General features: G+C 39.7%; 1 protein-coding gene across 1 annotated transcript in view; it reads right to left on the bottom strand.

The window, feature by feature from the left end:
• Positions 1-26699, bottom strand: part of LOC144894174 (HMG box-containing protein 1-like) — a 58224-nt gene that overhangs the window by 12841 nt on the left and 18684 nt on the right. Inside the window, exons 3-4 of the mRNA XM_078786257.1 lie at positions 3734-4001; positions 433-553 (exon numbers count right to left, since the gene is read on the bottom strand). Of these exons, the coding sequence (XP_078642383.1) occupies positions 433-553; positions 3734-4001 (389 nt within the window). The remainder of the gene's footprint in view (positions 1-432; positions 554-3733; positions 4002-26699) is intronic.

The following is a 26699-nucleotide window of genomic DNA, read 5'->3' on the forward strand; positions in this document are numbered from 1 at the left end:
TTGTCACACCCAAACGGTCCACCAAGTTTCGTCCAAATCGGTCCACAACTTTTTCAGATATCCTGCTATATAAAGTTTTTGGCCCTATCTCCCAATGGTGAAGAACCACTTAAAAATTCTAGTAGCCGGATCAGAATCTGAATCTTCACCAAAATCTAATAATTTGGTCCTCGTCACATACACTACCTCTCTGCTAAATTTCGTCCAAATCCGTCCACAACTTTTTTATATATCTTGTTCACAGACAGACAAAGACAGACAGACAGGGGTGAAAACATATCCTCCATCCACATTTGGTGGCGGAGGTAAAAATGTATCATTTAAAAACAATAAATAAATTTTGGCAACAACAGCTGTGGAAGAAAAAAGGGATTTCTAAATATTATTCACCACATTGATGTCCAATAAGAAACTAAGCGATTTAAGTAGTACCTTAGTAAAATGTAGCAAATGGGGTGAACAATCAGGTTGAGGTGGTGGACCCGGAGGAGGCCTCGCATACGAATGCAGGTTTTGACTTGTCACTGTAAGATGTGTCGAGTACGTCAGCCATCTAGGACAAAACAGCACATGCCATATTGAAATGAAAGATGGTTTATCTGTCAGATTCTTTGCTTGTCAATTTGAGACAATTACCAGAAAGATCAACAGGATGTGGCAGGTTGAATTTCCAAATATATGTTGTAAAAAGTGTACAGATTCCACAAAGGATGGGGTGACATAATCAGTGAAAGGCTCAAACGGGATGAGGATAATGCATTAATAAATCTTCAAAATGTTTGGTTTCAACGGCTGATGATGAGCAGGTTGCTCATGTACATTATTGCATTTCATTGTACAAACTTATCATTGGATTAGGATCAAGAATGCAATTTTTGGCTACAATTTGGAACCATCAATTTTTACCTTTGGTGGGGAGAGGGTTAGGGGGTTGGGCTAGTGCGGGAATGGTGCAAGTACAAGACAGGTGTCGGTTTATGGCAATTGTCCGAGTATGAAACAAAATTAGTGAAACATAATCAACAATATAATTTCAGTATTTCTTCCCAGAAATGTATTTTTAACTTTGTTTCTCTCACTCAAATGTTGATTCTGTAATTAAGAAGCTATCATGTTTTTTTACGGCGTAGCCCATCGGGCAGAGCCGTCTTGAACAGAGCTTGTCCATATGTATGTATGTATGTATGTATGTATGTATGTATGTATGTATGTATGTATGTATGTATGTATGTCCCCTCAAACGTATACCAATCAGAGCTGAGAAACTGGTCACATGACAGGGTGATGTCATTACGGTGGTGCTGCGGCTGACTCTCCACACACCGCCATTTTGATTTATATGCTGTTCATGCCGAACATATCGTCGAACCTGTCATATATCACAATCGCCATGCTCTACCTTTACATTTTTCATTCAGTGTGAAACACAAACAAACCAATTGTTAAAATGACCATCAAATATCGAAAGCATCAGCGTTATGGCTCTTCCAACAATACGGTATGTATAGGCCTCAGGCGTTACGACTCACCATCCGCTTCGGACAAATTAAACCCAGGTTTCTTAATACAGTGGTATCGTTTTCGTAATAATAATAATATCGTAAATATAACCATAACACTTTAATCCCAATGTCGTGAATGGAAAGTTGATGGATTGAAGAGGTGTATCCGCTGAAGTAAGGACTTCACGTCAGTTTAAAATATATATATATAATTTTCATAATAATAATGTAACGTTATTATTATAATAAATATAATCGTAACACTAATCCCTTTGTAGTGACTGCAACATTACTGGAGGTTAAATATACTAGGGCGTGCCCGTACGTGGGTGCAAAAAAACATGTGTGCAAACAACAACAACAAAAAAAAAAACTTTGAAACCACGTGGCAGTAACGACCACAGAACCCCCCCCCCTCTATTTACATGAAATGGTTTGGTCCATTCGCAAAGCCAAAGCGAACGGCTTGCGAGTACGGTAGAACCCCCCCCTCTATTTACATGAAATGGTTTGGTCCATTCGCAAAGCCAAAGCGAACGGCTTGCGAGTACGGTGACCATACCTTGGGAACCACTTGTCCGATTAATTTCAAACCTTGAAAAGGCACATCCTCGGGTCCCCAGCAATATACCTGGCAAGTTTCAAGTATATCGGACCCGTGGTTGTCGAGAAACAGCGGTCACAGACAAACACACAGACACACACACATACACACACACATACACACAGAGATTACTGGAATTATAGATAGATATCTTATGTATTTTAAAGTAGCGGAAATTTTGTGTCTGGCCGTCATTACATATATGATGTCATTACGGCGTAAACACCCGCTCACGTCGAGAGCGGCAGGAAAGGTCATTCCTCTTTGGGGTATATAGATTACAGTCTCTCTATGATCGGCTCTCAAGAACATTGGGTGTGTGTTCATTTACCAAGTTTCTTGTGGAGAGATCACCAAGTGGTTTAAGCATTCCAGCAAGCACTCCATTCAAAACCCTTTAGGAACGGCTGGCTTGGCAAGCGCTAGCTAGCTGCTTGGTAAATGAGCACACCTCCAACCCATGTGGGGTATATAGATTACAGTAAATCTTTGCTCAGTTCTGTCAGTAAAACTTACCTCATGGATGTCGGGATTCCTCCAAATTTCTTTCTTTAATGTTATAAACAGCATTAGCGACCGTTTAAAAAGCTAATCATGTGTGTTTGTGGTTTATAATATTTTACAAGCCCGGCTACGCCGCTGTTAGACTTTTGGTCTTGTTTTCTTAAACATTACACTTTTACCGTAATCCTCCCTTGAACTCCCATCACAATAGAGCACATCCTCCAATTAATACAACAATCGCAAATTGTCATCTCCACATCAGGTCGAAGGGTCAAGAGTGACACCTGGATCGATATTGTGCCATTTTCTGAATCCATAGTAATATCAGAAATACCTTCAAGTCACGATTTGGAGAGAAAAACCAATGCATCGAATAGCCGTATTGATTTTCGACAAGTTTGGGTCCATTTATACATTTGACACCCATGTTTAATATGTATATATATATAAGCCTGGTGTTGGCTTAGCGGTTAGGGTGCCGGCTTGGGATCCGAGGATCCTGGGTTTGAATCCCGGTCGATCACTGAATTAACACCAGGGGGGTTGACTCAGCCTGTCATCCTTCTGAGGTCGGCAAATTGAGTACCAGTTCACTGGTAATTCCCTGTGTGTCGCAAGAGGCGACTAACAGGGTTGGTGACAGGAAGAGCATCCGGCCGTAAAACATTGCTTCAAAAAGGGGACCACGGTGCCCGAAAAAGGCCAACCCATGCTCTGCGGGGAAAAATGGCCTCTAAAGGTGGTTGTTGTTGTTGTTTAATATGTATATAAAATGCCAACTATATTTAAATACGTATCAAGCAGGCAGGCCCTTGTTATTACCGTACAATTGTTGACCACCTTTTCAAGAGAAGAAAAGGTCAAGTGCTGGCTCTTTCATGAGTCTCGATCTTGAATCGAAAAAAAAATGCATCCATCTTTAAATTCCAACCTTCTTTAGGACAAGGTCTCAACAACAGAGTGCAGAGAGTTAGCTCATTTTTCAGATCATGACCATTTATGTCTCGGTGAGAGCATTTTGCAATTTCCTATATTGTACCAACAGAAACCAGATTTCCTCAAATAAATGTTTCATCAAGTTAACAAAAACAATTCAAACAAGCAGCACCTTCATTAAGCTTACTTGCCACTCTCCAGGTTTTGAAGGAGAGGGCTCTGTGGTCCGGTCGCAATATTTGCAAACTCAGCTAAGCAGTTGTTGACACTCAATGACTCGATCTCGCCTGCTGTTGGCCATTGAAGGTTGTGCGAGCCATTCTTGTCCGCTGGATCCCATGACCGTTCTGCAGCCACATTTAGAGGGTTTTCATAGTGAGAGATGTACGAGTCCAAATGGAAAGTAGTGGAGGTAAGACGATGATCCCTCGCCTCTTGTAGTTCAGGAAGATCGTCTAAGGGTAACAAGAGATGGATAAAAATTAACTTGAGAAGTAAATAAGAAACACCTGCTGTATAAATACATGCTACTTGTTTTAATTAATTATTACCTCCTCCACCGAAAGTGGATGGATGGAGGCCATGTTTTCACCTGCCTGGTTGTTTATTTAAAGAAGAATTTTGGTGAACATCAGGATCTGGATCCGGCTAGTAGAATTTTTAAGTGATTCTTCACCATTGGGAGATAGGGCCAAAAACGATACAAAGCAGGATATCTCAAGAAGTTGTGGACGGATTATTTTGATTAAATGTGATCCTGTATTGTGATTTTCTGGTCTACTCTGGGATACAAAACGTAAACTGTTCACCTGGCGGAGGTATGCTCTCTACTGAGTGCCGTTCTAGTTATAAATGGGATAATCATACTACGATGGCGAGTTGAAATGCAATGCCTCTTTATACCTTGTCAAAAACAATAAAGATATTCAAAGGAAACAAAGCGCAGTCTGCACATCAGTTCTTCAGACCCCTGCGTACAAAGTTTCGTGATTCTGACACAAGATGCGTCAGTGCTGCGTCAGTCAAGATGGCAGAAGGCAGCATGGCATCATTGCTGTGGAGTGCTGGAGATGAGAGTTGGGATGACTGACAGGACATGAGATGACTAGAGATGAGAGTTGGGTGCACGATTACAATCCTGAGAGTAAGAGACAATCATTGGAGTACCACCACGAGGGTCACCAGCTCCGATTTGGCTCAGTCACATTTGCATCTCTTCCCCAAATTCAAGGAATACCTTCATGAAGAACATATTTATTCCAATGGTGATGCCAAGTCCACTTTTCTGGGAGGAGGGCCCTGGCGTTGCCCGGCAATTGTACCTTTGCTAGTACTATGTATAATGAGAAGAGTATTTTGGGGTTTAATTCATAGTCCCAGGGGTTCAGGGAAGAGGGAGGACACCATTTCTCTCATTTGTATGTGCATGTTGATCTAATTGATTCAAGAACCGACTTGTTTATTCTTGCAGTCCATGGAACTTTCAACATCCATCTCCAACACCACATTTCAAAACTGTCAATCTTCTTTCTTTTTCATTGTCCACGACTCATATCCATACATCACAACTGGAAACACCAGAGCATTCACCAACTTCCTCTTGGTTTGTATTGTCACATCATTGTCAATCCTGACATTTCTGTTCTCCCCAGCGCTAACTGTCTATTAATTTCTCCTCTACATTCTCCACTCACTTCAATCTTAAAACCCAGGAAAATAAAACTTCCCACTATTTTCACGTGAGCATCTCCCAATCTGAACATGTAGATCTTCACAGTTGACAAGATGTTTTTACAGTGTAGCCCAACGGGCAAAGCCGTCTAGAACAGTGGATGGATGTATGCATGTCCCTCACAAACGTACACCAATCAGAGCTGAGGATCTGGTCACATGGCAAGGGTAAGGTGATGTCATTAAGGCGAACGACTGCGGACTCCACACACCGCCATTGTTATTCCAATTTCGTTCATGCCGAACATATCGTCGAACATATCGTCGAACCTGTCATATATCACAATCGCCATGCTCTACCTACCTTTACGTTTTTCATTCAGTGTGAAACACAAACAAACCGATTGTTAAAATTATCATCAAATATCGAAAGAATCGGCGTTACGGGTCTTCGAACGACAGTATGTATCGGCCTTAGTCTTTATGCGACACCTTCAGGCCACTTTGGACAAATTCACCCAGGTTTCTTAATACAGTGGTATAGTTTTTGTGATAATAATAATAACGTTAATCTTACTATAATTCACCAAATGTCCGTCTGTTCGTCCGTTCGAAGATACCGCATAAACGGCTGAACCGATCGCAACAAAATGTTGGGTGGGTAATCCTGGGATCTCCTGGAGTAAAATAGGCTATATTGTTTTTCCAATTTCGGCTTTAGTCTCCAGCATTTTCCAGTTTGGACTCCCGCATAACGTTATTTTCCCGGGTGCTGCACAAACGGCTGCACCGATCGCAACCTGACGAATGAAAGCACACAGTTAAAAATAATGACCTCGGACAAAGACATTTTATAAGGACATGGGTTGAATCCCTGCTTGAGAGAATGCCAACCCCCTCCCTGCCATCACGGTCGTCTCTCCAAATCACAATCCCACGAGATATGCGGAAAGGACGACCCAAAACCAATTATCTTCTTTTTGATTCGTATATAAATACATTTTGTTACCGAGGAGACATGCTGAATGGAGAAGGTGGATCAGACTCGGCAACGGTTGCTAGAGTGAGATGTGCATGGAAGAAGTTTCGGGAACCGAGTGGCGTGCTGACGAGGAGGTGAGCGTCGTTGAAGCTGAAGGGAAAGGTGTATGCTGCATTTGTGAGAAGTGTTATGATTTATGGGAGCGAGACATGGGTAATGAACGTAGAGCAGCAACGAAGGCTGGAAAGGGTGGAAATGTGAATGGTTCGGTGGATGTGCGGAGTATCGTTGAGAGAGAGGAAGACAAATGATGAATTGCGAAAGATGATGGGAATAGAGCCTGTGATGGATGCTGTGAAGAGAAACAGTTTGAGATGGTTTGGTCATGTGTTGAGGAAGGATGAAAGTGACTGGTTGAGAAGTGATGGAAATGAATGTAGAAGGAAGTAGAGGATGGTGAAGACAGAGAAAGACTTGGTTAAAGATGGTCGAAGAAGAAATGCGGGCAAGGGGGTTAACATGGGGAGATGCAGAAAATAGGGCAAAATGGAGAAGATTGTCATGGGGACCGCAAGGCTTACCCCCGCTCTTGCAGGGAAAATGGCCTTAAAATGCCTGTTGTTTGTTGTATATAAACATCATTAAAAGTAAATAATGACCTCGGCCAAAGTTCAAACGACGTGGGTTTAATCTCTACATGAGAGAATTCCACATAGCTATTTGGGTGGTGTATAAGCTAACAGATCGCCATCTCCATCGATCTTGCCAAGGTCATAACACCTATCGGCTCAAAATCCTTTTAACTGTTGACTTTGTAGTTTTTACAATGAAGGAAACATTAATAATGTTGTTAAAAGTTTATTTTTTATATTAATGCTATTTAATTTGTGATTGGAGTTATGCTGTTTGGAATGAAAAAATAGATATCGAGTTCAAGTGAATGACGAAATGCCGTGATGGTTTCTACTTTCGAAACGTGAAATTCGCGGATCGCCATATGCAAATTCGCAACGATCCCACGATCGAAGTTTCTATATGTGAACGTACCCGTTTGTTTGCGTACGGGTACATTTTTCATGGATGTCCTTCATGAACTTGCTGTCCATGTCTGACGTGTGACTGAAGGTGCTACAGGAATGTGTAATTTATTGGTTTCATGCTTCAGCATTCGCCGTTTCTGCATTGTCTGTTTGCTTCTGGCCTCCAACCCTTGCGTAGCACGGGTACCTCACTAGTAATAATAATATAGTAAATATAATTGTAACAATGCAATCCCTTTGCCGTGACTACAAAGTTACTAGATTGAAGCGGTGTATGGTGGGTTCATTGTTGACTCAAAACATATAGAACGAGAACAGCACTTGGTAGAGCGCATACCTCCGCCAGGCTGAACAGTTTGTTTTGTATCCCAATGATAGGCTGGATCTGGATTCGGACCTGAACCAAAATCGAATCGGCTTGTACTTGTCACCTAACCAACTCATTCACCAAGTTTATTCATAACTCGTCCATAACTTTTTTAAATATCATGTTATTTCTCGCTTTTCACCCGATCTCTCAATGGTGAAGAATCACTTAAAAATTAAATAACCCTCGTATCCGAATCCATATTCAGATCTTCACCAAAATCGAAACGATTAGTCCTTGTCACACACCCAACCTCTCCACCAATATTCATCCAAATCCATCCACAACTTTTTGAGATATCCTGCTGTGTATCGGTTTTAGCCCTATTTCCCAATGGTGAAGAATCACTTTAAACATTGTACTAGCCGGATCCGAAGCCGGATCTTCACCAAAATCTAATCATTTCGTCCGTGTCACATAAGCTACCTTTAGGCCAAATTTCGTCCGGATCCGTCCACAACTTTTTGAGACATCTTGTTCCCAAACAAACAAACAGACAGATAGGGGTGAAAACATCACCTCCATCCACCTTTGGTGGTGGAGGTAATAAACAAGTCTCAATGCAATCTCTTCACGTCCATGGTGACAGACAGCTTAGAGACTTAAGAGTACTTGAAAAAAAATAATTAATACTTACATTATTTGCTAACTTGTTTCCCCATCCAGGTCACTATCATCTTCAACTAGAATATCAAACAAGCCCAGCTCTGCCGATGTTAGACTTTCGGTCTTGGTTTTGTTAGGTTGAAATAAAGACTAGCTTTTTCATTTTCCTTCCACAGCTTGCAGCAGCTTCATCAAGTCCTCTTTACTTTCTGCCAAGAGTGGTATCGTCAGAATATTTATTCTCCGTTACGACTCCCTATACATGTATGAATGTGGCAGCAACACCAAAATAAAATAAAAATTCTCACAATAATCAATATGCCACGCTTTCCACAAGCACAACAATGTTAATAAATGGCTCCTCATTTCCACGTAACTGATTCCCACGTGTGGCAATTTGATTTCCCAAATGGACAAAAAGAGAAACATTCCTGTTCTCGGCAGTGGGACCGACCACCTAATGATTAGCTCTAAATTACAGTACTCATTGTTGTTAAGGTGGGTGTGTATGGATGCACAAAATTACACGAGTGGAAAAATAACAACGAACATAATGTTTGCATTCCTTCACTTACTGTTAATTGACTTGGCTGACAAACAGGATGACAACAATAAATAAATAATAAAGAGAAGAGAAGCTTTACCAGCAAATTGAAATGCTGCTCTGGTTATTAAAATCTCATCACTTCAGCACTCTGCATTCAGTGCTCAAGGGTGTTTATGCGGTATATATCACGAACAAAGTAGACCTTCATCACGTCCTCGAAAAGTATGTTAACTTTGCAAATTCATCAAACTAGCATTTGCTACCCGTCAAACCCGTTTCAGCACACAAATCTCATGGCTGAACGTACGCTCAAAGTGGATGTGCAACTATGAATACAAAAGCATACATGCCAGGTGCATATGGGCAGGTGGAGGCATGTTGGAATGTATGAACAAATACATGTCTTTCGTGCATCATAAAAACAGAAACAAACAAAATTCCAATATGCCAGCCATCTTACCACGCCAACAAACTGTGCAATCCTTACATTTTTGAAGATTTTGAAATTGCTCGACGACAGATGCCATTCACCAACATTGATAAGACGTCACAAAGACATTGAAAGGAGTGTCATTAAATGTGAAATCAGCAAGTTTCATTGAGATGGCACAAACCTGATATTATTGCATTAAATTAAAAACCATGCAAAATGTGGAAACTTAATAACTAAGGTGAAATTGATGGCACACCATAGCAAATCCCCACACTTCCTAATAACAATAATAATAATAATAATAATAATAATAATAATAATAACAATGAGTTTGTCTCCAAGGAACCTCGATGCAAAAGAAGGCAATCAAGCCCATCAAAGCCTGTGCTATCGTCATTTGTGCGTGCTCTATCCTTTCTAAATTCTGAGTCTCAAGCAAGGAAGCAGGACATACCATTAGTAAATTATTTGTATGACTCCCCAGGTTCGGGTTTAAACCACTGACCTCCCAGACTCAGAGTGGACGGTCCAGCCATTATGCCACAGTCTGGTTATGAAGTGAATGCTTCTTAAGTGAATGCTTAAGTGACTAAGACCTTCTTAATTGCTTTAGATACAAGATCGAGGGAAGAGTGAGGTAATGGAGGGTATAAAAAGCCAACAAAGTAACAGTGAGAATGAAACCTGTGATGAAGAGGGTTGGTTGGATTAGGTAGGCTTATAAGGAGGGTAAAACAAAAAAGTGAGCATAATGATTGAAGAGGTATGGCATGAAAGCCTAGAGCTATGCACACTCACCTCAAAGCTGTTTAGCCTGGGTTTGAAAAGCTGTCTTGCCTGGGTTTGAAAAGCTGTCTTGCCTGGGTTTGAAAAGCTGTCTTGCCTGGGTTTGAATCCCAACACAACTACAATCCCAGAGTTTTATGGGCATGGTGATTCATCAATGTTTGTGCCGTCCCTTGGATGGATGTTAAAAGGGCGTAACGTCTGCCGGCATTAGGTGATTGACGTTAAAGTTCCCATGGTGTCCTTCGCGAAGAGTAAACGAGCTAATGGTGGCACCATGGTCAAATTCCAAAGTACTTCCCCAAGTACTGCTGGGAAAACAATGAAAAACCACCAAGTTTGTATAACCCTTGCCAAGAAACTGCTTCAGAAACACTGACGCACTGTAACAGGGTATGGATCGGAATCAGAATCTGAATAATGGAGGATGGCACAAGATGGTGGTACACAGACTACATAAAGCCCTGGAAGGAAGAGCAGGATTGACCAGTAAGGTGGTTTACCAAACCGGAGAAAAGAGGAACAACAGAACATCTACAAACAAACATCTGGCTGGGTCGACGCAAGATTATTAGGTTCCATGACACAATCTCTCGACATGGGAGATTACAAACATGTTTGTGAGGATTCAAGAACAGCAAGTTGATATAAAAGTGCATCAACTGTGGGATCAGTTTTTGTCTAAAAACTTGTTTTTTTTAATACCACAGAAAAAGTTGATTGCCATCTCGAACAGGTGACAATGAGGGATTGTTGTGCAAACTAATCCTTAAATACTAGGCAAGGATGCACCACGGGACATCCCCGATAAGCAAGCGTAAAGGTTTTCTTTAATGGAAGATGTCACATCACACACATTAAAAAACAAAAACTCAGATCATGTAGGGTAATAAACATCAATATTTCATAATTAGCACAAAATGAAACAAGAAGAAGACATAAATGTCATAGCCCCCATGGTTTTAGTAATTTTTCTTATTTATTTATTTTATTTTTTGCATAAAAGATTTTCTGTATACATCCTTCTGTACAGATTTAAAAGCAGTCAGTTGGCCATCTTTTGTCAGATTACAAAAAAAATATTCTGCATATGTATAGTCGCATGTATTATCGTTGTGCCAAGTTTGAACAAAATCAGTCCATGCATGTTGAGAAATGGTTGGGGACACGTTTAACCCTTGGATGCAGTGATTGGGCCTCAGAGGCCCACAATGTTTTTTTGTTGCAAAAACTATGCTGTACAATTTTTTGGGGGAATGAGGCTCATTTTCACCGACTTTCATGTTGTTACACAAAATTCAGTGACATAAATAAATAAAAAATTCATTCAGGCTCGTGGGAAAATCTTCATTCTCCACTTATAACCCGAAAATCCGACACGAATACAGGCATCTAAGGGTCTTAGAGGCCCCGCATAAATGTTGTTGTACTACTATGTTATATCATTATTTTCTTGATATGAGCCTCATTATATGCTCCTATAACTTGGTTACAAATAATTCAGTGTCAAAAATATGAAAATTTCATTCAGGTTAGTGGGAACATTTGTGGGGCCTGAGGCCCAATGGCTGCATTGGTGTAGTATTTTTGACAGTTGTGGTCATATACATTCGAAATAAAAGGATCAGTGAATCATATTTGGCTAACCCCCGCTCTTGCAGGGAAAATGGCCTTAAAATGCATGTTGTTGTTTGTTGTAGTGAATCATATTTGTTGAGCAAATACTCCTCCATGAGCCTCAACGTTTTAGAGAAAAAAAGTTGGAAAACCAAGAACAAAAAAATTTTGTGCAAAAAAAGAAGAAACGATTCATGACTTGCATTACATGGGATTCTTCCAAATAATAGGATCAATGATTCACGTTTTCTGAGCAAATACACATCCACGAGCATCGACTTGGATTGAAAAAGGATATGAAAAAAACAAACAAAAAAAAAACACGAATACATCCGTTAGGCCCAATGGCTGCATTTATGTAGGATTTTTGACGCCTGCATCTAAAGGTTAAGTAACAAAATGGCCACCAATTGGCTATCTTGGATCAGATCTTGAAAGAAAATGACGTGCATATGCAAGTAATCATTCATTATCTGTGTGCCAAGTTTGAACATCGGTAAATGCATGTCCAGTAAATGGTTGAGGATGTGTTCAACATCGGTTTTTTTACAACTAAAATGGCCGCCAGTCGGCCAAATTTGATCGCATCGCGAAACAAAATGATGTGCATATGTACACCGTCATGTATTGTATTTGTGCCAAGTATGAACAAAATCGGTCAATACATCTCCGAGATATGGTTGCGGACGCACAGATGGAGGAGACCCAATCCATCCATAAGCCCCTGTTTCAGATCAAATCCAACGGGGCTAATAATCGTTTTGGTATCGAACATTGGCATGTCAATCATTTCTACTCAATTGGCCAAGCTAATTAAGCAGCAACTAGAATGGCACTCGGTCGAGAGCATACCGCCGTCACCCGTCAGGCTGAACAGAAAAACATTTTGCATGCCACCGATCGGCCAGATCTGGATCCGGACCTGAACCAAATTCGAATTGCTTACTTGGTCTTGTCGCCTAACCAACTAATCCATCTAGTTTTGTCATTATCCATCCACAACTTTTTGAAACATCGTGCTATATATCATTTTTGGTCCTTTCTCTCAATGGTGAAGAATCATTTTAAAAAAATTATCGTATCCGGATCTTCACCAAAATTGAATCCATTCGTCCTCGTCACACACCCAACATGTCCACCAAATTTCATCCGAATAAGTCTACGACTTTTTGATACATCATGCACACAGACAAACAAACAAACTAATTGGGTGCATGGTCGAACATATGGACACGGTGGCGGAAGAAAAACCATTGGTCGCGGAGGCAAAAAGATAGAAGCTATTTCTTCATTTGGCAGAAGGTCGACACATTATATGCAAACACATGTCTATGTAAGACACACGTCTCTGGAAGGTTCACGTGGCTGCGCCTGGATGGGTTTGAGGGTTGGGGAGTAGTGGCTGAAACGAGAATCCTATCCAGGTTCCTCCTGATGACTCCATCTTTGCTCTTTGCTTATTCAGGTTCCTTCTGTGAACTCCAATGTAGTATTTGGTTTTCCATTTCATAATAAATAAAATGAAGTTTATTGTATGGTTATCACGGTCAAACAAAAGGTAAAGGGGCTAAGCATTATTTAGAAAACTGTAATGGAAACAGTTATCTATTGGGTGGAAGGTAGATCAAGACGAGAGGAATAAGCAGGCGAAAAGGAGATGGGACAAATAAGTTCGCAATCTTTGCCTACGTGGATTCTAGCATTCTAAAGCACATTGAGAAACAAGTGAACATATTTAATTACCCTTCTTTGGATTTTATCAAACAACGGTTGATAAGAGTATGTTTACTGCCATGTGAAATGAGGTGGGGCTGATGTTTTGAGTGTCAACTCTTCATAAAAGCAAAAAGAAATAATTTTTTGGGATAATGCTTCAAAATTCAGGCACACCTTATTTATGCATACTCTTATAAACTACTAATTGAGAAACACTTTTGTTTATCTTTTCCACCAAAGCAGACAGACACAAGCCTTCATACATACAGATGAGCATTTCCGTTGATACATATTTTCTGCCTCCTTTGAACACTTCTGACAATAATGCACAAAGCAGTGGGGGTGTGTCAAGTGTCAGCCAACTCCGAGGCATCTGCACAAGATAATTTTCAACGTGCGACAGTTAACATAGAAGATAGGAAAGAAAAAAGAAAGCACATTATCGCTGATGTATCATCTTGTGCTGGAAAATATTCAAAATTCAAGCTTTTAAGGACATTAAATGATGGGAAAAAAATGCTGGTCACACTGTTGTTTTTTCCCGATGATATCTCTGTTGGCAGAAAGTAAAGATGACTTGATGAAATTGCTACAGACAGTGAATAAGGAAAGTGAAAAGCTCGTTATTATTGAAACCTTAAAAAGACACAAACATTGTCAACTGAGACGCTCGTGTGGAAATAGTGGAAAGTTTCATATTCCTGGGTTCTAAGATTGAAGTGAGTGGAAAATGTGGAGAAATTAATAGACCGTTATCAGTTAGCATTCGAGAGAACAGCAGTGTCAGGATTGAGAAAGATCTGGAAAGATAAAGATGTGACAACACAATCCAAGAGGAGCCTGCTGAATTCTCAGATGGTATTTCCCATTGCAATGTATGGATGTGAGTCATGGACAGTGAAAAACAAAGAAAGGTAGAAGATTGAGTTTTCAGATGTGGTGCTGGAGACGAATGTTAAAACCAACATGGACTGCATGAAGAACAGAGTGGCACTCAGTAGAGAGCATACCTCTGCCAGGCTGAACAGTTTGTGTTTTGTGGCACTTGTGGAAGTGTAACTCAGCGTAACTTATTAATTGGCACTGGTAACTTATTAATTAACCTGGTAACAAAGCAGATATATTTTACATGCAAACTCTGTGAAAGACGAGTTTGTAAATGAGTCAGGAATGCGCCCGAACATGATAATCTTTTGTCCACCTGGTCACAGCCCCTGGCTGAAGCACCCCCCTATCGTTTGGTAAACGGAACTCACAACAGGAGGGGAGCGAGCTGATACCAGGACTTGGTACATGCATGACCTCGGGGCACCAGCGGAGAGGGGATTAAAATCCAGTTTGTCCATATAAACGGGAGCAAACGTGGAGTCGGGAGTACTTGCTGCGAGGAGCTCTGACCAACGGGAGTGTCGGAGGAACATCAGCCGAACGAGAAGGACCATGCGAAAAGAGTTAATCTCAGCCATTGAATAATGCGGTATTATTTGGTAAATGGAATGAAGTGAATAATAAACCAGACCTTTTGTAAACCTGTGTCCGGTCATTGGAGTCCTGTGCGTCTCTCAGCTACAAATTCTTCAACAATCTGGAGGCACCGCTGGAATTTCGAGTGGACGTCGTCAAGGGTCAAGGTGAGCATGACCTCTTGGGGATCTGTCCATTATGAAATATGAATTCTGAAGATAGAGGATTTGGTGTGTGGGACTGGCGATTGTCCATAGGAAATACAAGGATGAAACGTGTTAAACGACTGTAGCAATTTATTCGTGTTTTTTTTCTCTAAATGATTTCTGTAAATACGTATTTTTGCGCTGGTCATTAAGGGTCTTACTGTGACCTGCGAGCAAACGGAGCAAGCGTGCACCTTGCGACCGTTTGCTTCCAGGACGTGTAAGGCCGGTACACTCGTTTACCCACCCGTACACGTATAAAGTACTTCTTTTTTTGCACTTGTTCAAAGCACTCGACTTGCTCGGCGCTCGGCGAGCGACAGGGAACCGGGAAAGGGAATTATATTTATATATATATATATTTCCAATATGGTATTGCGACAAAAAGGCTTATATCTTTGGAAACGACTGGTCGGATTTAGACAAATTAAAACTCGTTCGATCAACAAATAAATTCATGACAGACAATCCCACCTAATGCCGGTCCAGAATTACTATGAAAGATGGCGATTGGATAAAAATTGCATACCAACACTCCCTCACTGTCCCTCATTGTCCCTCATGTCCATTCCGGCACCCTGTCTCTTGCTCCCGTTTTTTTTCCCTCCCTTTACTTCCCATTGGCGGACGTTTTGCGAGAAGCAAAGCGTTTTGCAGGACGCTTGGGTGAAACAAAACCAGTGCTGTTGTTTTTTTTTGACGAAATTTGCCAGATAAATAGCATGGGTGAAACAAAACCAGTGCTGTTGTTTTTAACGAAAAATAATTCTGTATTATTTAGTTAACCAGTTTGTGTGAAACCCCAACCTAAATATAAAAATTGATCTGCTTGGTGTTAGTTTAAGGGCTGTTCCAAATTTATCCTGATTATGAGAGATAATTACAGGAAATGGTGTTTGTGAGTAACAACCACCCTCTGGTCGAGGCTCATAGAAGGGGTGATGCTTACTGATTCGGCACGCTTACAATAGGTGTTAATGGTGGGATGTCAGAGGTTTTGGTGTGGGTTAATGTTCACACTGTTTTGGAAAATAATGCTCGATGCAACATGATCCTAAAAAAAAAAAAAAAAAAAGAACCCAGCCCTACATCGAAAGATCAGGAAGGGAAGGAATGGAAAATTTGTCAAGGTTTGAAATTAATCGGACAAGTGGGTCCCAAGGTATGGTCACCGTACTCGCAAGCCGTTCGCTTTGGCTCTGCGAATGGACCAAACCATTTGATGTAAATAGGAGGGGGGTTCTGTGGTCGTTACTGCCATGTGGTTTCAAAGTTTTTGTTGTTGCTTGCACGTGTGTTTTTTTTGCAAGCACGTACGGGCAAGCGTGTACGTGCGGGCACGCCCTAGTATATATAAATAGAGGTAATATTGAGTTACGGAATTAATTACTTTCAACAATGCAAAGGGTGACAAGATATGAGATTTAATGGGATTTTAATAAGATTTAATGGGATTTTAATAAGATTTAATGGGATTTTAATAAGATTTTAATAAGATTTTAATGGGATTTTAATGGGATAAATTGGGAACAGATAGAGAGAGACAGACAGAGAGAGAGAGAACATAGAGAGAGACAGACAGACAGACAGAGAGAGAAACACAGAGAGAGACAGAAAGAGAGACAGACAGACAGACAGAGAGAGAGAGAGAGAAAAGAAAGAAAGAGAGACATAGAGACAAACAGAGATAAAGATGATAGTCAGACACATAGAGAGAGACAGACAGACAGACAGAGAGAGAAACACAGAGAGAGACAGAAAGAGAGACAGACAGACAGACAGAGAGAGAGAGAGAGAGAAAAGAAAGAAAGAGAGACATAGAGACAAACAGAGATAAAGATGATAGTCAGACACATAGAGAGAGACAGACAGAGAGAGATAGACAGAGTGAGACAGAAAGTGAGAAAGAGAGACAGACAGAGAGAGATAGACAGAGAGAGAAAGAGAGAGAGACATAGAGACAAACAGAGATAAAGATGATAGTCAGACACATAGAGAGAGACAGACAGAGAGAGATAGACAGAGTGAGACAGAAAGTGAGAAAGAGAGACAGACAGAGAGAGATAGACAGAAAAGAAAGAGAGAGAGACATAGAGACAAACAGAGATAAAGATGATAGTCAGACACATAGAGAGAGACAGACAGACAGACAGAGAGAGACAGACAGAGTGAGACAAAGTGAGAAAGAGAGACAGACAGAGATAGAGAGACAGAAAAGAAAGAGAAAGAGACATAGAGACAAACAGAGATAAAGATGATAGTCAGACACATAGAGAGAGACAGACAGACAGACAGAGAGAGAAACACAGAGAGAGACAGAAAGAGAGACAGACAGACAGACAGAGAGAGAGAGAGAGAGAGAGAGAGAAAAGAAAGAAAGAGAGACATAGAGACAAACAGAGATAAAGATGATAGTCAGACACATAGAGAGAGACAGACAGAGAGAGATAGACAGAGTGAGACAGAAAGTGAGAAAGAGAGACAGACAGAGAGAGATAGACAGAGAGAGAAAGAGAGAGAGAGACATAGAGACAAACAGAGATAAAGATGATAGTCAGACACATAGAGAGAGACAGACAGAGAGAGATAGACAGAGTGAGACAGAAAGTGAGAAAGACAGACAGAGAGAGATAGACAGAAAAGAAAGAGAGAGAGACATAGAGACAAACAGAGATAAAGATGATAGTCAGACACATAGAGAGAGACAGACAGACAGACAGAGAGAGATAGACAGAGTGAGACAAAGTGAGAAAGAGAGACAGACAGAGAGAGAGAGACAGAAAAGAAAGAGAGAGAGACATAGAGACAAACAGAGATAAAGATGATAGTCAGACACATAGAGAGAGACAGACAGACAGACAGAGAGAGAAACACAGAGAGAGACAGAAAGAGAGACAGACAGACAGACAGAGAGAGAGAGAGAGAAAGAAAAGAAAGAAAGAGAGACATAGAGACAAACAGAGATAAAGATGATAGTCAGACACATAGAGAGAGACAGACAGAGAGAGATAGACAGAGTGAGACAGAAAGTGAGAAAGAGAGACAGACAGAGAGAGATAGACAGAGAGACATAGAGACAAACAGAGATAAAGATGATAGTCAGACACATAGAGAGAGACAGACAGACAGACAGAGAGAGATAGACAGAGAGAGACAGAAAGTGAGAGAGAGACACAGACAGACAGAAAGAGAGACAGAAAAAGAGAGAACATTTTTGGGAACGTTTTTCACATTACTTTCCTGCAACATTGAAATAATGTTGTTGTAAAACGTTTCCACAACGTCGCCACAACGTTTCACTTTCGTTGTTGCAACGTTTTGCTCCAACGTTTTGGGAACATTCAAATGTTGTGTTTTGCTGACGTTTCCACAACGTCGCTACAACGTTTCACTTTCGTTGTTGCAACGTTTTGCTCCAACGTTTTGGGAACATTCAAATGTTGTGTTTTGCTGACGTTTCCACAACGTCGCTACAACGTTTCACTTTCGTTGTTGCAACGTTTTGCTCCAACGTTTTGGGAACATTCAAATGTTGTGTTTTGCTGACGTTTCCACAACGTCGCTACAACGTTTCACTTTCGTTGTTGCAACGTTTTGCTCCAACGTTTTGGGAACATTCAAATGTTGTGTTTTGCTGATGCTAATTACCTGAGGTAATTACAGTAATTACAGTTCCGGTAATTACAGTAATTACAGTAATCATTACAGTAATTGCAGTAATCTTATTACAGTAATTACATTACATTAACTCAGGCACCTGTTGAGTAAGGAAGCTGATATTTGGACATGACACTGACCAAGTGATGTGGCTGTCAAGGAAAATTTTGATTTATTGATTAATCATTTAATAAATTAACTCGTTGATTTATAAATGACTTATTTAATTTAAAGTCCTCAGAGATACATCTTCGGATGAAATACTTGCAGATTGGTTATGCTATGAGCCAATTGATTAAGGAAAATATTTTGTGATGGCCATATTGGCAATTTTGTGGCCATATTCGTGGCAACTCAGTTAGTGCCACTGCACCTTTAAAATGCATCCCTGCGTTCATTTTTCGATCGATTGAGTTGAAATTTTGAACAATCGGATCTGGACTGTCGTTGTTAACGACTCTAGCATGCACTCGTCCAATCAGGATGGAGCGGGATGGTCCCCGGATCATCACTGCCCGCAGTTTTTAATTAATTTTACTTTCCTCTTGGTCATATAATTTTGAAGACATGCATGTCATGATAGAGGAAATGTTTGTTCTGTTGAACGGAATAAATGTTGTTTATTTGAGTGGGTGTGTATTTTTGTGTATTTTGGATATATTTTCACGACTAATTCCAGTTAACATCCTGCAAAATTTGCTCGTTTGCTGGCCGAGTCGAAATTGCGTTGAGTTTCTATGGCATGCGCCATTAAAAGCGCTGTGTAATGGTTGAGCTCCCTTTATTTCGTTTTGGTCATGCGGATGAGCAGACAAAGTGACGAATGCTGCGGCTGGAGCAGTAGAAGCGATGTTTTAATTGAAATGATGTAATTTAATTCAACGTGGTAGGTGGGCAACACCACAAAGCATACCTCTTTTTAAGGTGTGTATAAACCCATGAACATTTCAGCAATCAATACGATGCTGAAATGATGTAATTTAATTCAACGTGGTAGGTGGGCAACACCACAAAGCATACCTCTTTTAAGGTGTGTATAAACCCATGAACATTTCAGCAATCAATACGATGCTGAAATGATGTAATTTAATTCAACGTGGTAGGTGGGCAACACCACAAAGCATACCTCTTTTAAGGTGTGTATAAACCCATGAACATTTCAGCAATCAATACGATACTGAAATGATGTAATTTAATTAAACGTGGTAGGTGGGCAAAACCGCAAAGCATACCTCTTTTAAGGTGTGTTCAAACCCATGAACATTTCAGCAATCAATACGATGCTGAAATGATGTAATTTAATGAGTAATTTAATGAGTAATTTAATGAGTAATTTAATGAATAATTTAAGGTGTAATTTAATTGTGTAATATGGTCGACCTTGGGTTTGTTTGGGTTTTGTTGTTTATTTTTGTAGGTGGGTATTTTTGTGTATTTTGGATATATTTTCACGACTAATTCCAGTTAACATCCTGCAAAATTTGCTCGTTTTTCTGGCCGAGTCGAAATTGCGTTGAGGTCCTATGGCATGCGCCATTAAAAGCGCTGTGTAATGGTTGAGCTCCCTTTATTTCGTTTTGGTCATGCGGATGAGCAGACAAAATGACGAATGCTGCGGCTGGAGCAGTGGAAGCGATTTTTGAATTGTTCAATGATTATTCGATATTGTTATGACTTATTGTCAATAGGTATACTAAGTGGCCATGAGGTAGCCTGTTGCTATGTACAGTTTTATTCTAGTGTTGATTATACCACATAGCTGTGGTGATAAAGGAAATGTTCGTTTAAATAGATGACTATGATATGACCATGACTATAAAATCATGATGATTATTATGAATGATATCATAGGGTTCAAATGCAGAATGATTGCATGAACTTGGGAAAGAACTTTCAAGCCCTATGGGATAAATTGGGTGTTACAAGCGATGGAGTTTCAAAATTTAGCATGATTGAAGGAATCTTACAGTCTTATTTCAGGAGTTTTACGAAATTTAAATTGCCAAGAGATTTTGGGTACTATTAAAGGAAAAAATGAAGAGATATTTTTTCCAATGAACTTTAATATCTGCCATCCATTTTGGCTGTCTCACGAATGAAGGATGAGTTGCCTTTAGTGGTTGCAAAGAAAATTTGTGGAGACCAGGCAAAATGGGGAAATATGTCAGATATGACCCTAGGACAGGACGGTGATTCATCAATTGACATGAGGTACGAACCAGAGGTGACGACCGATAAAATTCGATCTCAGTCAATGGATGGACCTGTCCTGATATCATTGGGGAAAGGGCTTATGCAAGGAGTCATCCAAAATGATTAATTTGATTTATCGATGAATATTGATGAATTAATTGAAATTGAATAATTGATTGAATTGTTGATTGATTGAATCTAATTGATTGAATTTAATTGAATAAAATTAACTGAATAAATTGAACTGAATAAATTGAATTGAATATATTGATTGTTTGATTGATGAAAATGCGGTCTCAAGAAAGAAGCTTTGATATCTTTGCGAGATATTATCAATGTGGAGACAACCTGGGAAAATTGAGCAAGGTGGTGAGTTTATATACAGATATATATGTGCGGTTACCATTGTGTGATTTCCCCGTCAACAGAGCGGACACCTGAGGATTCACCCATTTCATACTGACCCTTTGGCTCATCTGCAAATACTGATCTGTGAGATTGGATTGTGCAAAAGCCACAGCTGAGGGAGATTCTCTGGAAATCACCGTGTGAACAGGTGGAGAGATCCTTCCTGGAGGTACGAGTGAAGCTTTAGAGGAACCGGGAACAAGCTACAACACATCCAACGCTACTTTGATAAAAGGCAGAATGGGAAATGGAGCCTGCAAGAATACACAAGGACAACCAGAAATTCCAAAAAAAAAAAAGTACTTGTACACATCATATGTACGACCGTTATGGTGCCGAAGCTATAAGGCAGGTCGAGAATTGGTATTTGTGGACAAAGGGAATGATGAGGAGTTTCCAAGAGATGGTACATTTGAGCGAAGTCGATTGGAAAGATTAGAACAAAGATTGAAAGCCAGAAAGAGACAGAATCTAACGGTAGACTGGCTTGCATTCCATCTTTGGGATGGTGAATCCAGACAACGGGAACAGCAAGAACGGATAACGGATCTAGAATTTAAAATAAAAAGGATACAGGATACAGTGGAGGAGACAAATGCACAACAGCCCTCGAAATTAGGAATGAAAGTGACAGTTGTCCCATCTGATTTCCAGTTGTCTCCCCAAAAAGGACGGTACAGAGAATACAAGTGCACAGGTGCACAGATTAGACAACGACAGAAACCGGTGTTTCAAGTGTGGACGGATGGGACATTGGAAAAGAGGATGTCCGTATACCAAAAGAAAGACAAGTTCATAGGGTAAACCAAGATCAAGGGTACCAGTGCTGACCGATACCTCAGACAATGATTAGGCCTTCATTGCGACAAATCCCAAATGACGATTGGCCTCAACAAATTAGATTACTGGACAAACATGAATAACTGTCGATGATTCTTGGGTCTGAAAAGTTTTCGGAGCAAGAATTATTCATTTTTTCTTTTGCTTGTAAGCAAATTGATAATTAATTGATCAAATGCCGAAATTGGATCTTTTATGTTGGGCACACAATTTTAAATTTACAAAGTTGGAACAATTGCTTTGCAAATTTTAAACCAAGGGACAAGGGTCACATGATGATCAGGTGGGAATTTCGGACTATTGTTCCACACGATTGATAAGTCAGTGGTCGACTGACATGTAAATGGGTGTGTAGTCAAATTTGGATAAATTATTGTGGGAACTGAAAGGGTAATTTAAATGTGACATCATAGGGGTTTTCTAAGAATAAACTTTTTGGTCCATTTGTGTAGTAGCATTTATAAAAAATTGAAGGACAAATTTTATGAAATTGAAATAAAATTGACACCCATCTTGATCTGTAAATAATAGTTCCAATGCAAACAAATACGCATAATGCATGTGTGTGTGTATTTTTTGTGTGTCAATGTTAGTGTTTTTTATTGTTTTGTGTATCAATCTTACAAGATTGTTGACACCGACAGTGTGCCTGTCTGGAAATGGATAGTTTTATGTGGATGGGATTGAATATGCAGAGAATCCGTAAAATAAAATAGAAATAAAATTTGATTATGAACATTATCTCTTTTGTCAAGGGAGATGGAATATAAAGATTTGATGTGCTGGGTTATGAGCAGCCATTAATTAAATAGTAAAATTGTGAGTAATTTGGGGATTCCATTTTTGATAGAATTTATATGAGAATAATAGCTATTTATGGATATGAGCTTCATAAAAAGAAATGAGGGAGTACAAAATTATCCAAATTTGGGAGAGGTCTTACACTGACTTCCCAGAATACTCTGCTCATGGATTTATATATATATATATAAACTTGAATTTTATCAGCATATAAATTGTGCTGCATGTATGGATGTGTATTAGGCATAGATGATATGGGAAAATAGTAAAGAAAATCTTGCTGATTTGAACAATTGTGAGTTTTAAAACGGAATGCATTGTGCATCTTAAACCAAGGGGCAGACATGAACGCGCTGTTACGTTATTTATACTCAGAACGCGCTGTTACGTGTACCTGCAACATATTTGTTAATCTCACACACCTATATTGGCATACTGGTGTCAGTAGTACTCACTGGGTGCATAGAAATGGATGAGCAACAGTTAAGGGGGTGTAAAAAAAACACTTACTTGGATATTCTACAAAAGTAGGGGTTTCAATAAGTGGTACCATACACATGGGATTCATCAAATTAAGTTTTGGAGTTCAAACAAAGTCACTGGTTAACAGATGGGAATGGATAGTAAATAAATTCTTCGATGCTGGGTAAATTAAGTGAGATATTACAAAGACTTATTAGAGCTATTGTTCTTCCTTGCAGCAGTGGGAGAAAATTTAGATCCAACATAATGAATCTATAAATGAATGTGATAGGGATAATATCCTCAATTTGTACTAATTATTTGATTGTGGGTAAAGGAATTAATTAATCATAGTGGATTGTTAACAAGCAGCCTGAAATGTCCTGAGAGTGTGCATCCATGTAATCAGAAATCCCAGATTTGTTTTTACAAACAACATTTTGGTAGAGATCTTATGTGGACGAATACTTGCTTGGTAGATAAAAACGGTACTGCATGTTGGCAGCCACTTCAGTGGCCATTTAGGCCGAACAAATAGGAAAAAAACTGTAATTGAATATGTAATTTACAGATGAGTATTTGGGAAGTAAAAAGGGAATTTATTGATTTGGGAGACATTTTTCGAAGGTTTATTAAAGTGTTGCAATATGACATTTGGCAAGGAAAATTATTGGATGGGAAAATTAGATCTGTTTATAAAATGAGTTTTGTTGACCCATTGAAGTTAATTCTTTGAATTGTTGTTTAATTAGCATGTTGAGTTCAAATTGGAAATAGTTTGGCAGAGCTTTGGTTAAAACCTTTGGTTGCAGTGTTTTGGAACAAATTGATAAACCGTAGGAGGGTGATAAGAATAGAAACAAATATGGACCTAAAATAGAAAGATTGTTATGATGATATGAATAAATACTGAGATTAAAAGATTAAATCAAGTGATGTTGCAAATGAAACAGTAGAATTAAGATAATGGCATAACGACAATGTTATGAGTTGTGTCAATTACAATATCAGTGAACTCATATCACCACGAGTGACACACTGTTAGAAAAAAAGAGGGAAAAGAAAAAGTGGAGAGGAATTATGGTTATAATACATTATGCTTAATTTGTTGGTTTGGAAAAAAATTGTTGTTGGGAATTAGGTATTCCCGTTTGTGATTGTAATCATATACAATGCTATTCTTAGTTTAGTAATAAAATACATACCTGATTGAATATTATTTGTGTGACGCATATAAATGAATATAACTTTTTGTGTTAAGGAAAAACAACAAATTGTTGAATGTGAAACTGTCAGAAGATATACATGATTATGCTGATTTCATGGTAAGATGCACCCTATCTGATTCAGTGTGTGCGGAAAGCAGATTCAGATGTGACTGAGCATAAGGATAAGACGAGATCACATTTTGGAGGGATTGCTAACGGAATTGGGAAGAAGTTCGAGAAAGAAAATTTGTGGCTAAAAAAATGAAGTTAATCGTGGCATACACCCTCTTTCTCAAAGAATGATGAAGACATTCTCCCGTGTAACTTGGAGATGAATGCTTACCTTCACCAAGGAAATTAATGTGACCATTTGCCTGGATCACACTGCAACATATGAAAGAAAGGCGATCACTTACTCTTGTTCGAAGGCTTCGAACATTCACCACATCAGAAGTTGCAGGACAACGACATTTTACCGGCAACCTCTGTGAAATGCGGGGACATATGTTATTACTTCACCAACGTCCGGGGAACCAGCATGGAGCTGCAAAAAAAAAAAAACGGCTGTGCCCTTGTCACAACAGCTGTGCACGATTCTGCTGGTTGCTCCTGGTAAGGACCATGAATGACCGGAACACCATGGTCCCAACATCATTGTGGATGCATCCGGCATCCCTGTTCCACATCTTGCTGGCCAATCAACGCCACACCAATACTTGCTGCCCACTCACAATGAGGGTGGAGGCAAGTCGACTACAACTGGGTGAAGGCCGTGTTCAGGAATTACTATGGTTTACAGCAAAAAGTGGCAAGAATGCTACAAGGAGAGCAGGGTCAGTCTATGACTCCGCAATGTTACCACAACAGCGAAATCCTACACGAAGTAGTGCAGGAGCTATGAAGACATTAGGAGAAAATGTTTCATACCAGGATTCAAACACAAGTGATCAGCCCTTCCTTTCAAACAAAGTCAACATTTGTGTGGAGGCAAACGTTTTTTACCAGATGGTGCAGATGCTTTACAAAACTTGAAAATGAAGTGAAATTGTTGTATCTTGGTGATGGTGAAGTGTTGTTTTGAAAATATATTTGTGATGCAAATGCAATAGATTGAACGATATGGAAGGAGTCAATGACCAACGAAATGTTTTGTGATTCTTGCAGGATGACGGTGTATGCCCAAGGGAATTTGATTACTTGTAGTGATTGATTATTTACTTATACTTGTAATGATGTTTACTTGTAGTGATTGATTGTTTACTTATATTGATGTTTAGATTAATGGTTAATATAAACAAAAAACAAAAAGATGAGGGAATTGTGGAAGTGTAACTCAGCGTAACTTATTAATTGGCACTGGTAACTTATTAATTAACCTGGTAACAAAGCAGATATATTTTACATGCAAACTCTGTGAAAGACGAGTTTGTAAATGAGTCAGGAATGCGCCCGAACATGATAATCTTTTGTCCACCTGGTCACAGCCCCTGGCTGAAGCACCCCCCTATCGTTTGGTAAACGGAACTCACAACAGGAGGGGAGCGAGCTGATACCAGGACTTGGTACATGCATGACCTCGGGGCACCAGCGGAGAGGGGATTAAAATCCAGTTTGTCCATATAAACGGGAGCAAACGTGGAGTCGGGAGTACTTGCTGCGAGGAGCTCTGACCAACGGGAGTGTCGGAGGAACATCATCCGAACGAGAAGGACCATGCGAAAAGAGTTAATCTCAGCCATTGAATAATGCGGTATTATTTGGTAAATGGAATGAAGTGAATAATAAACCAGACCTTTTGTAAACCTGTGTCCGGTCATTGGAGTCCTGTGCATCTCTCAGCTACAAATTCTTCAACACACTGCTGGGCCCGATCTGCATCCGCACCTGTACCAAAATCGAATTGGCTTGTTCTCATCGCCGAACCAACTCAACCACCACCTCTTGACCCCTTAACTTGGACTCTATTTTTTTAATTTGTAAAACGTCCCAAAACAATAAACTTTATAATTGTGTTGCTGGATTTATTATTAGGTAAATAATATTATAATGTCATCTGCAACTCAAACCATTGTTCCACCAAAGCATATGGCTTCACGAGTAGACCGAAAAATTACGGTGAGGAAACGAAGTGCAATTTCCCCACAAGAAA

The sequence above is a fragment of the Myxine glutinosa genome, chromosome 11 (assembly GCF_964187855.1).
Source record: "Myxine glutinosa chromosome 11, kmMyxGlut1.1, whole genome shotgun sequence".
NCBI lineage: Eukaryota > Metazoa > Chordata > Myxini > Myxiniformes > Myxinidae > Myxine > Myxine glutinosa.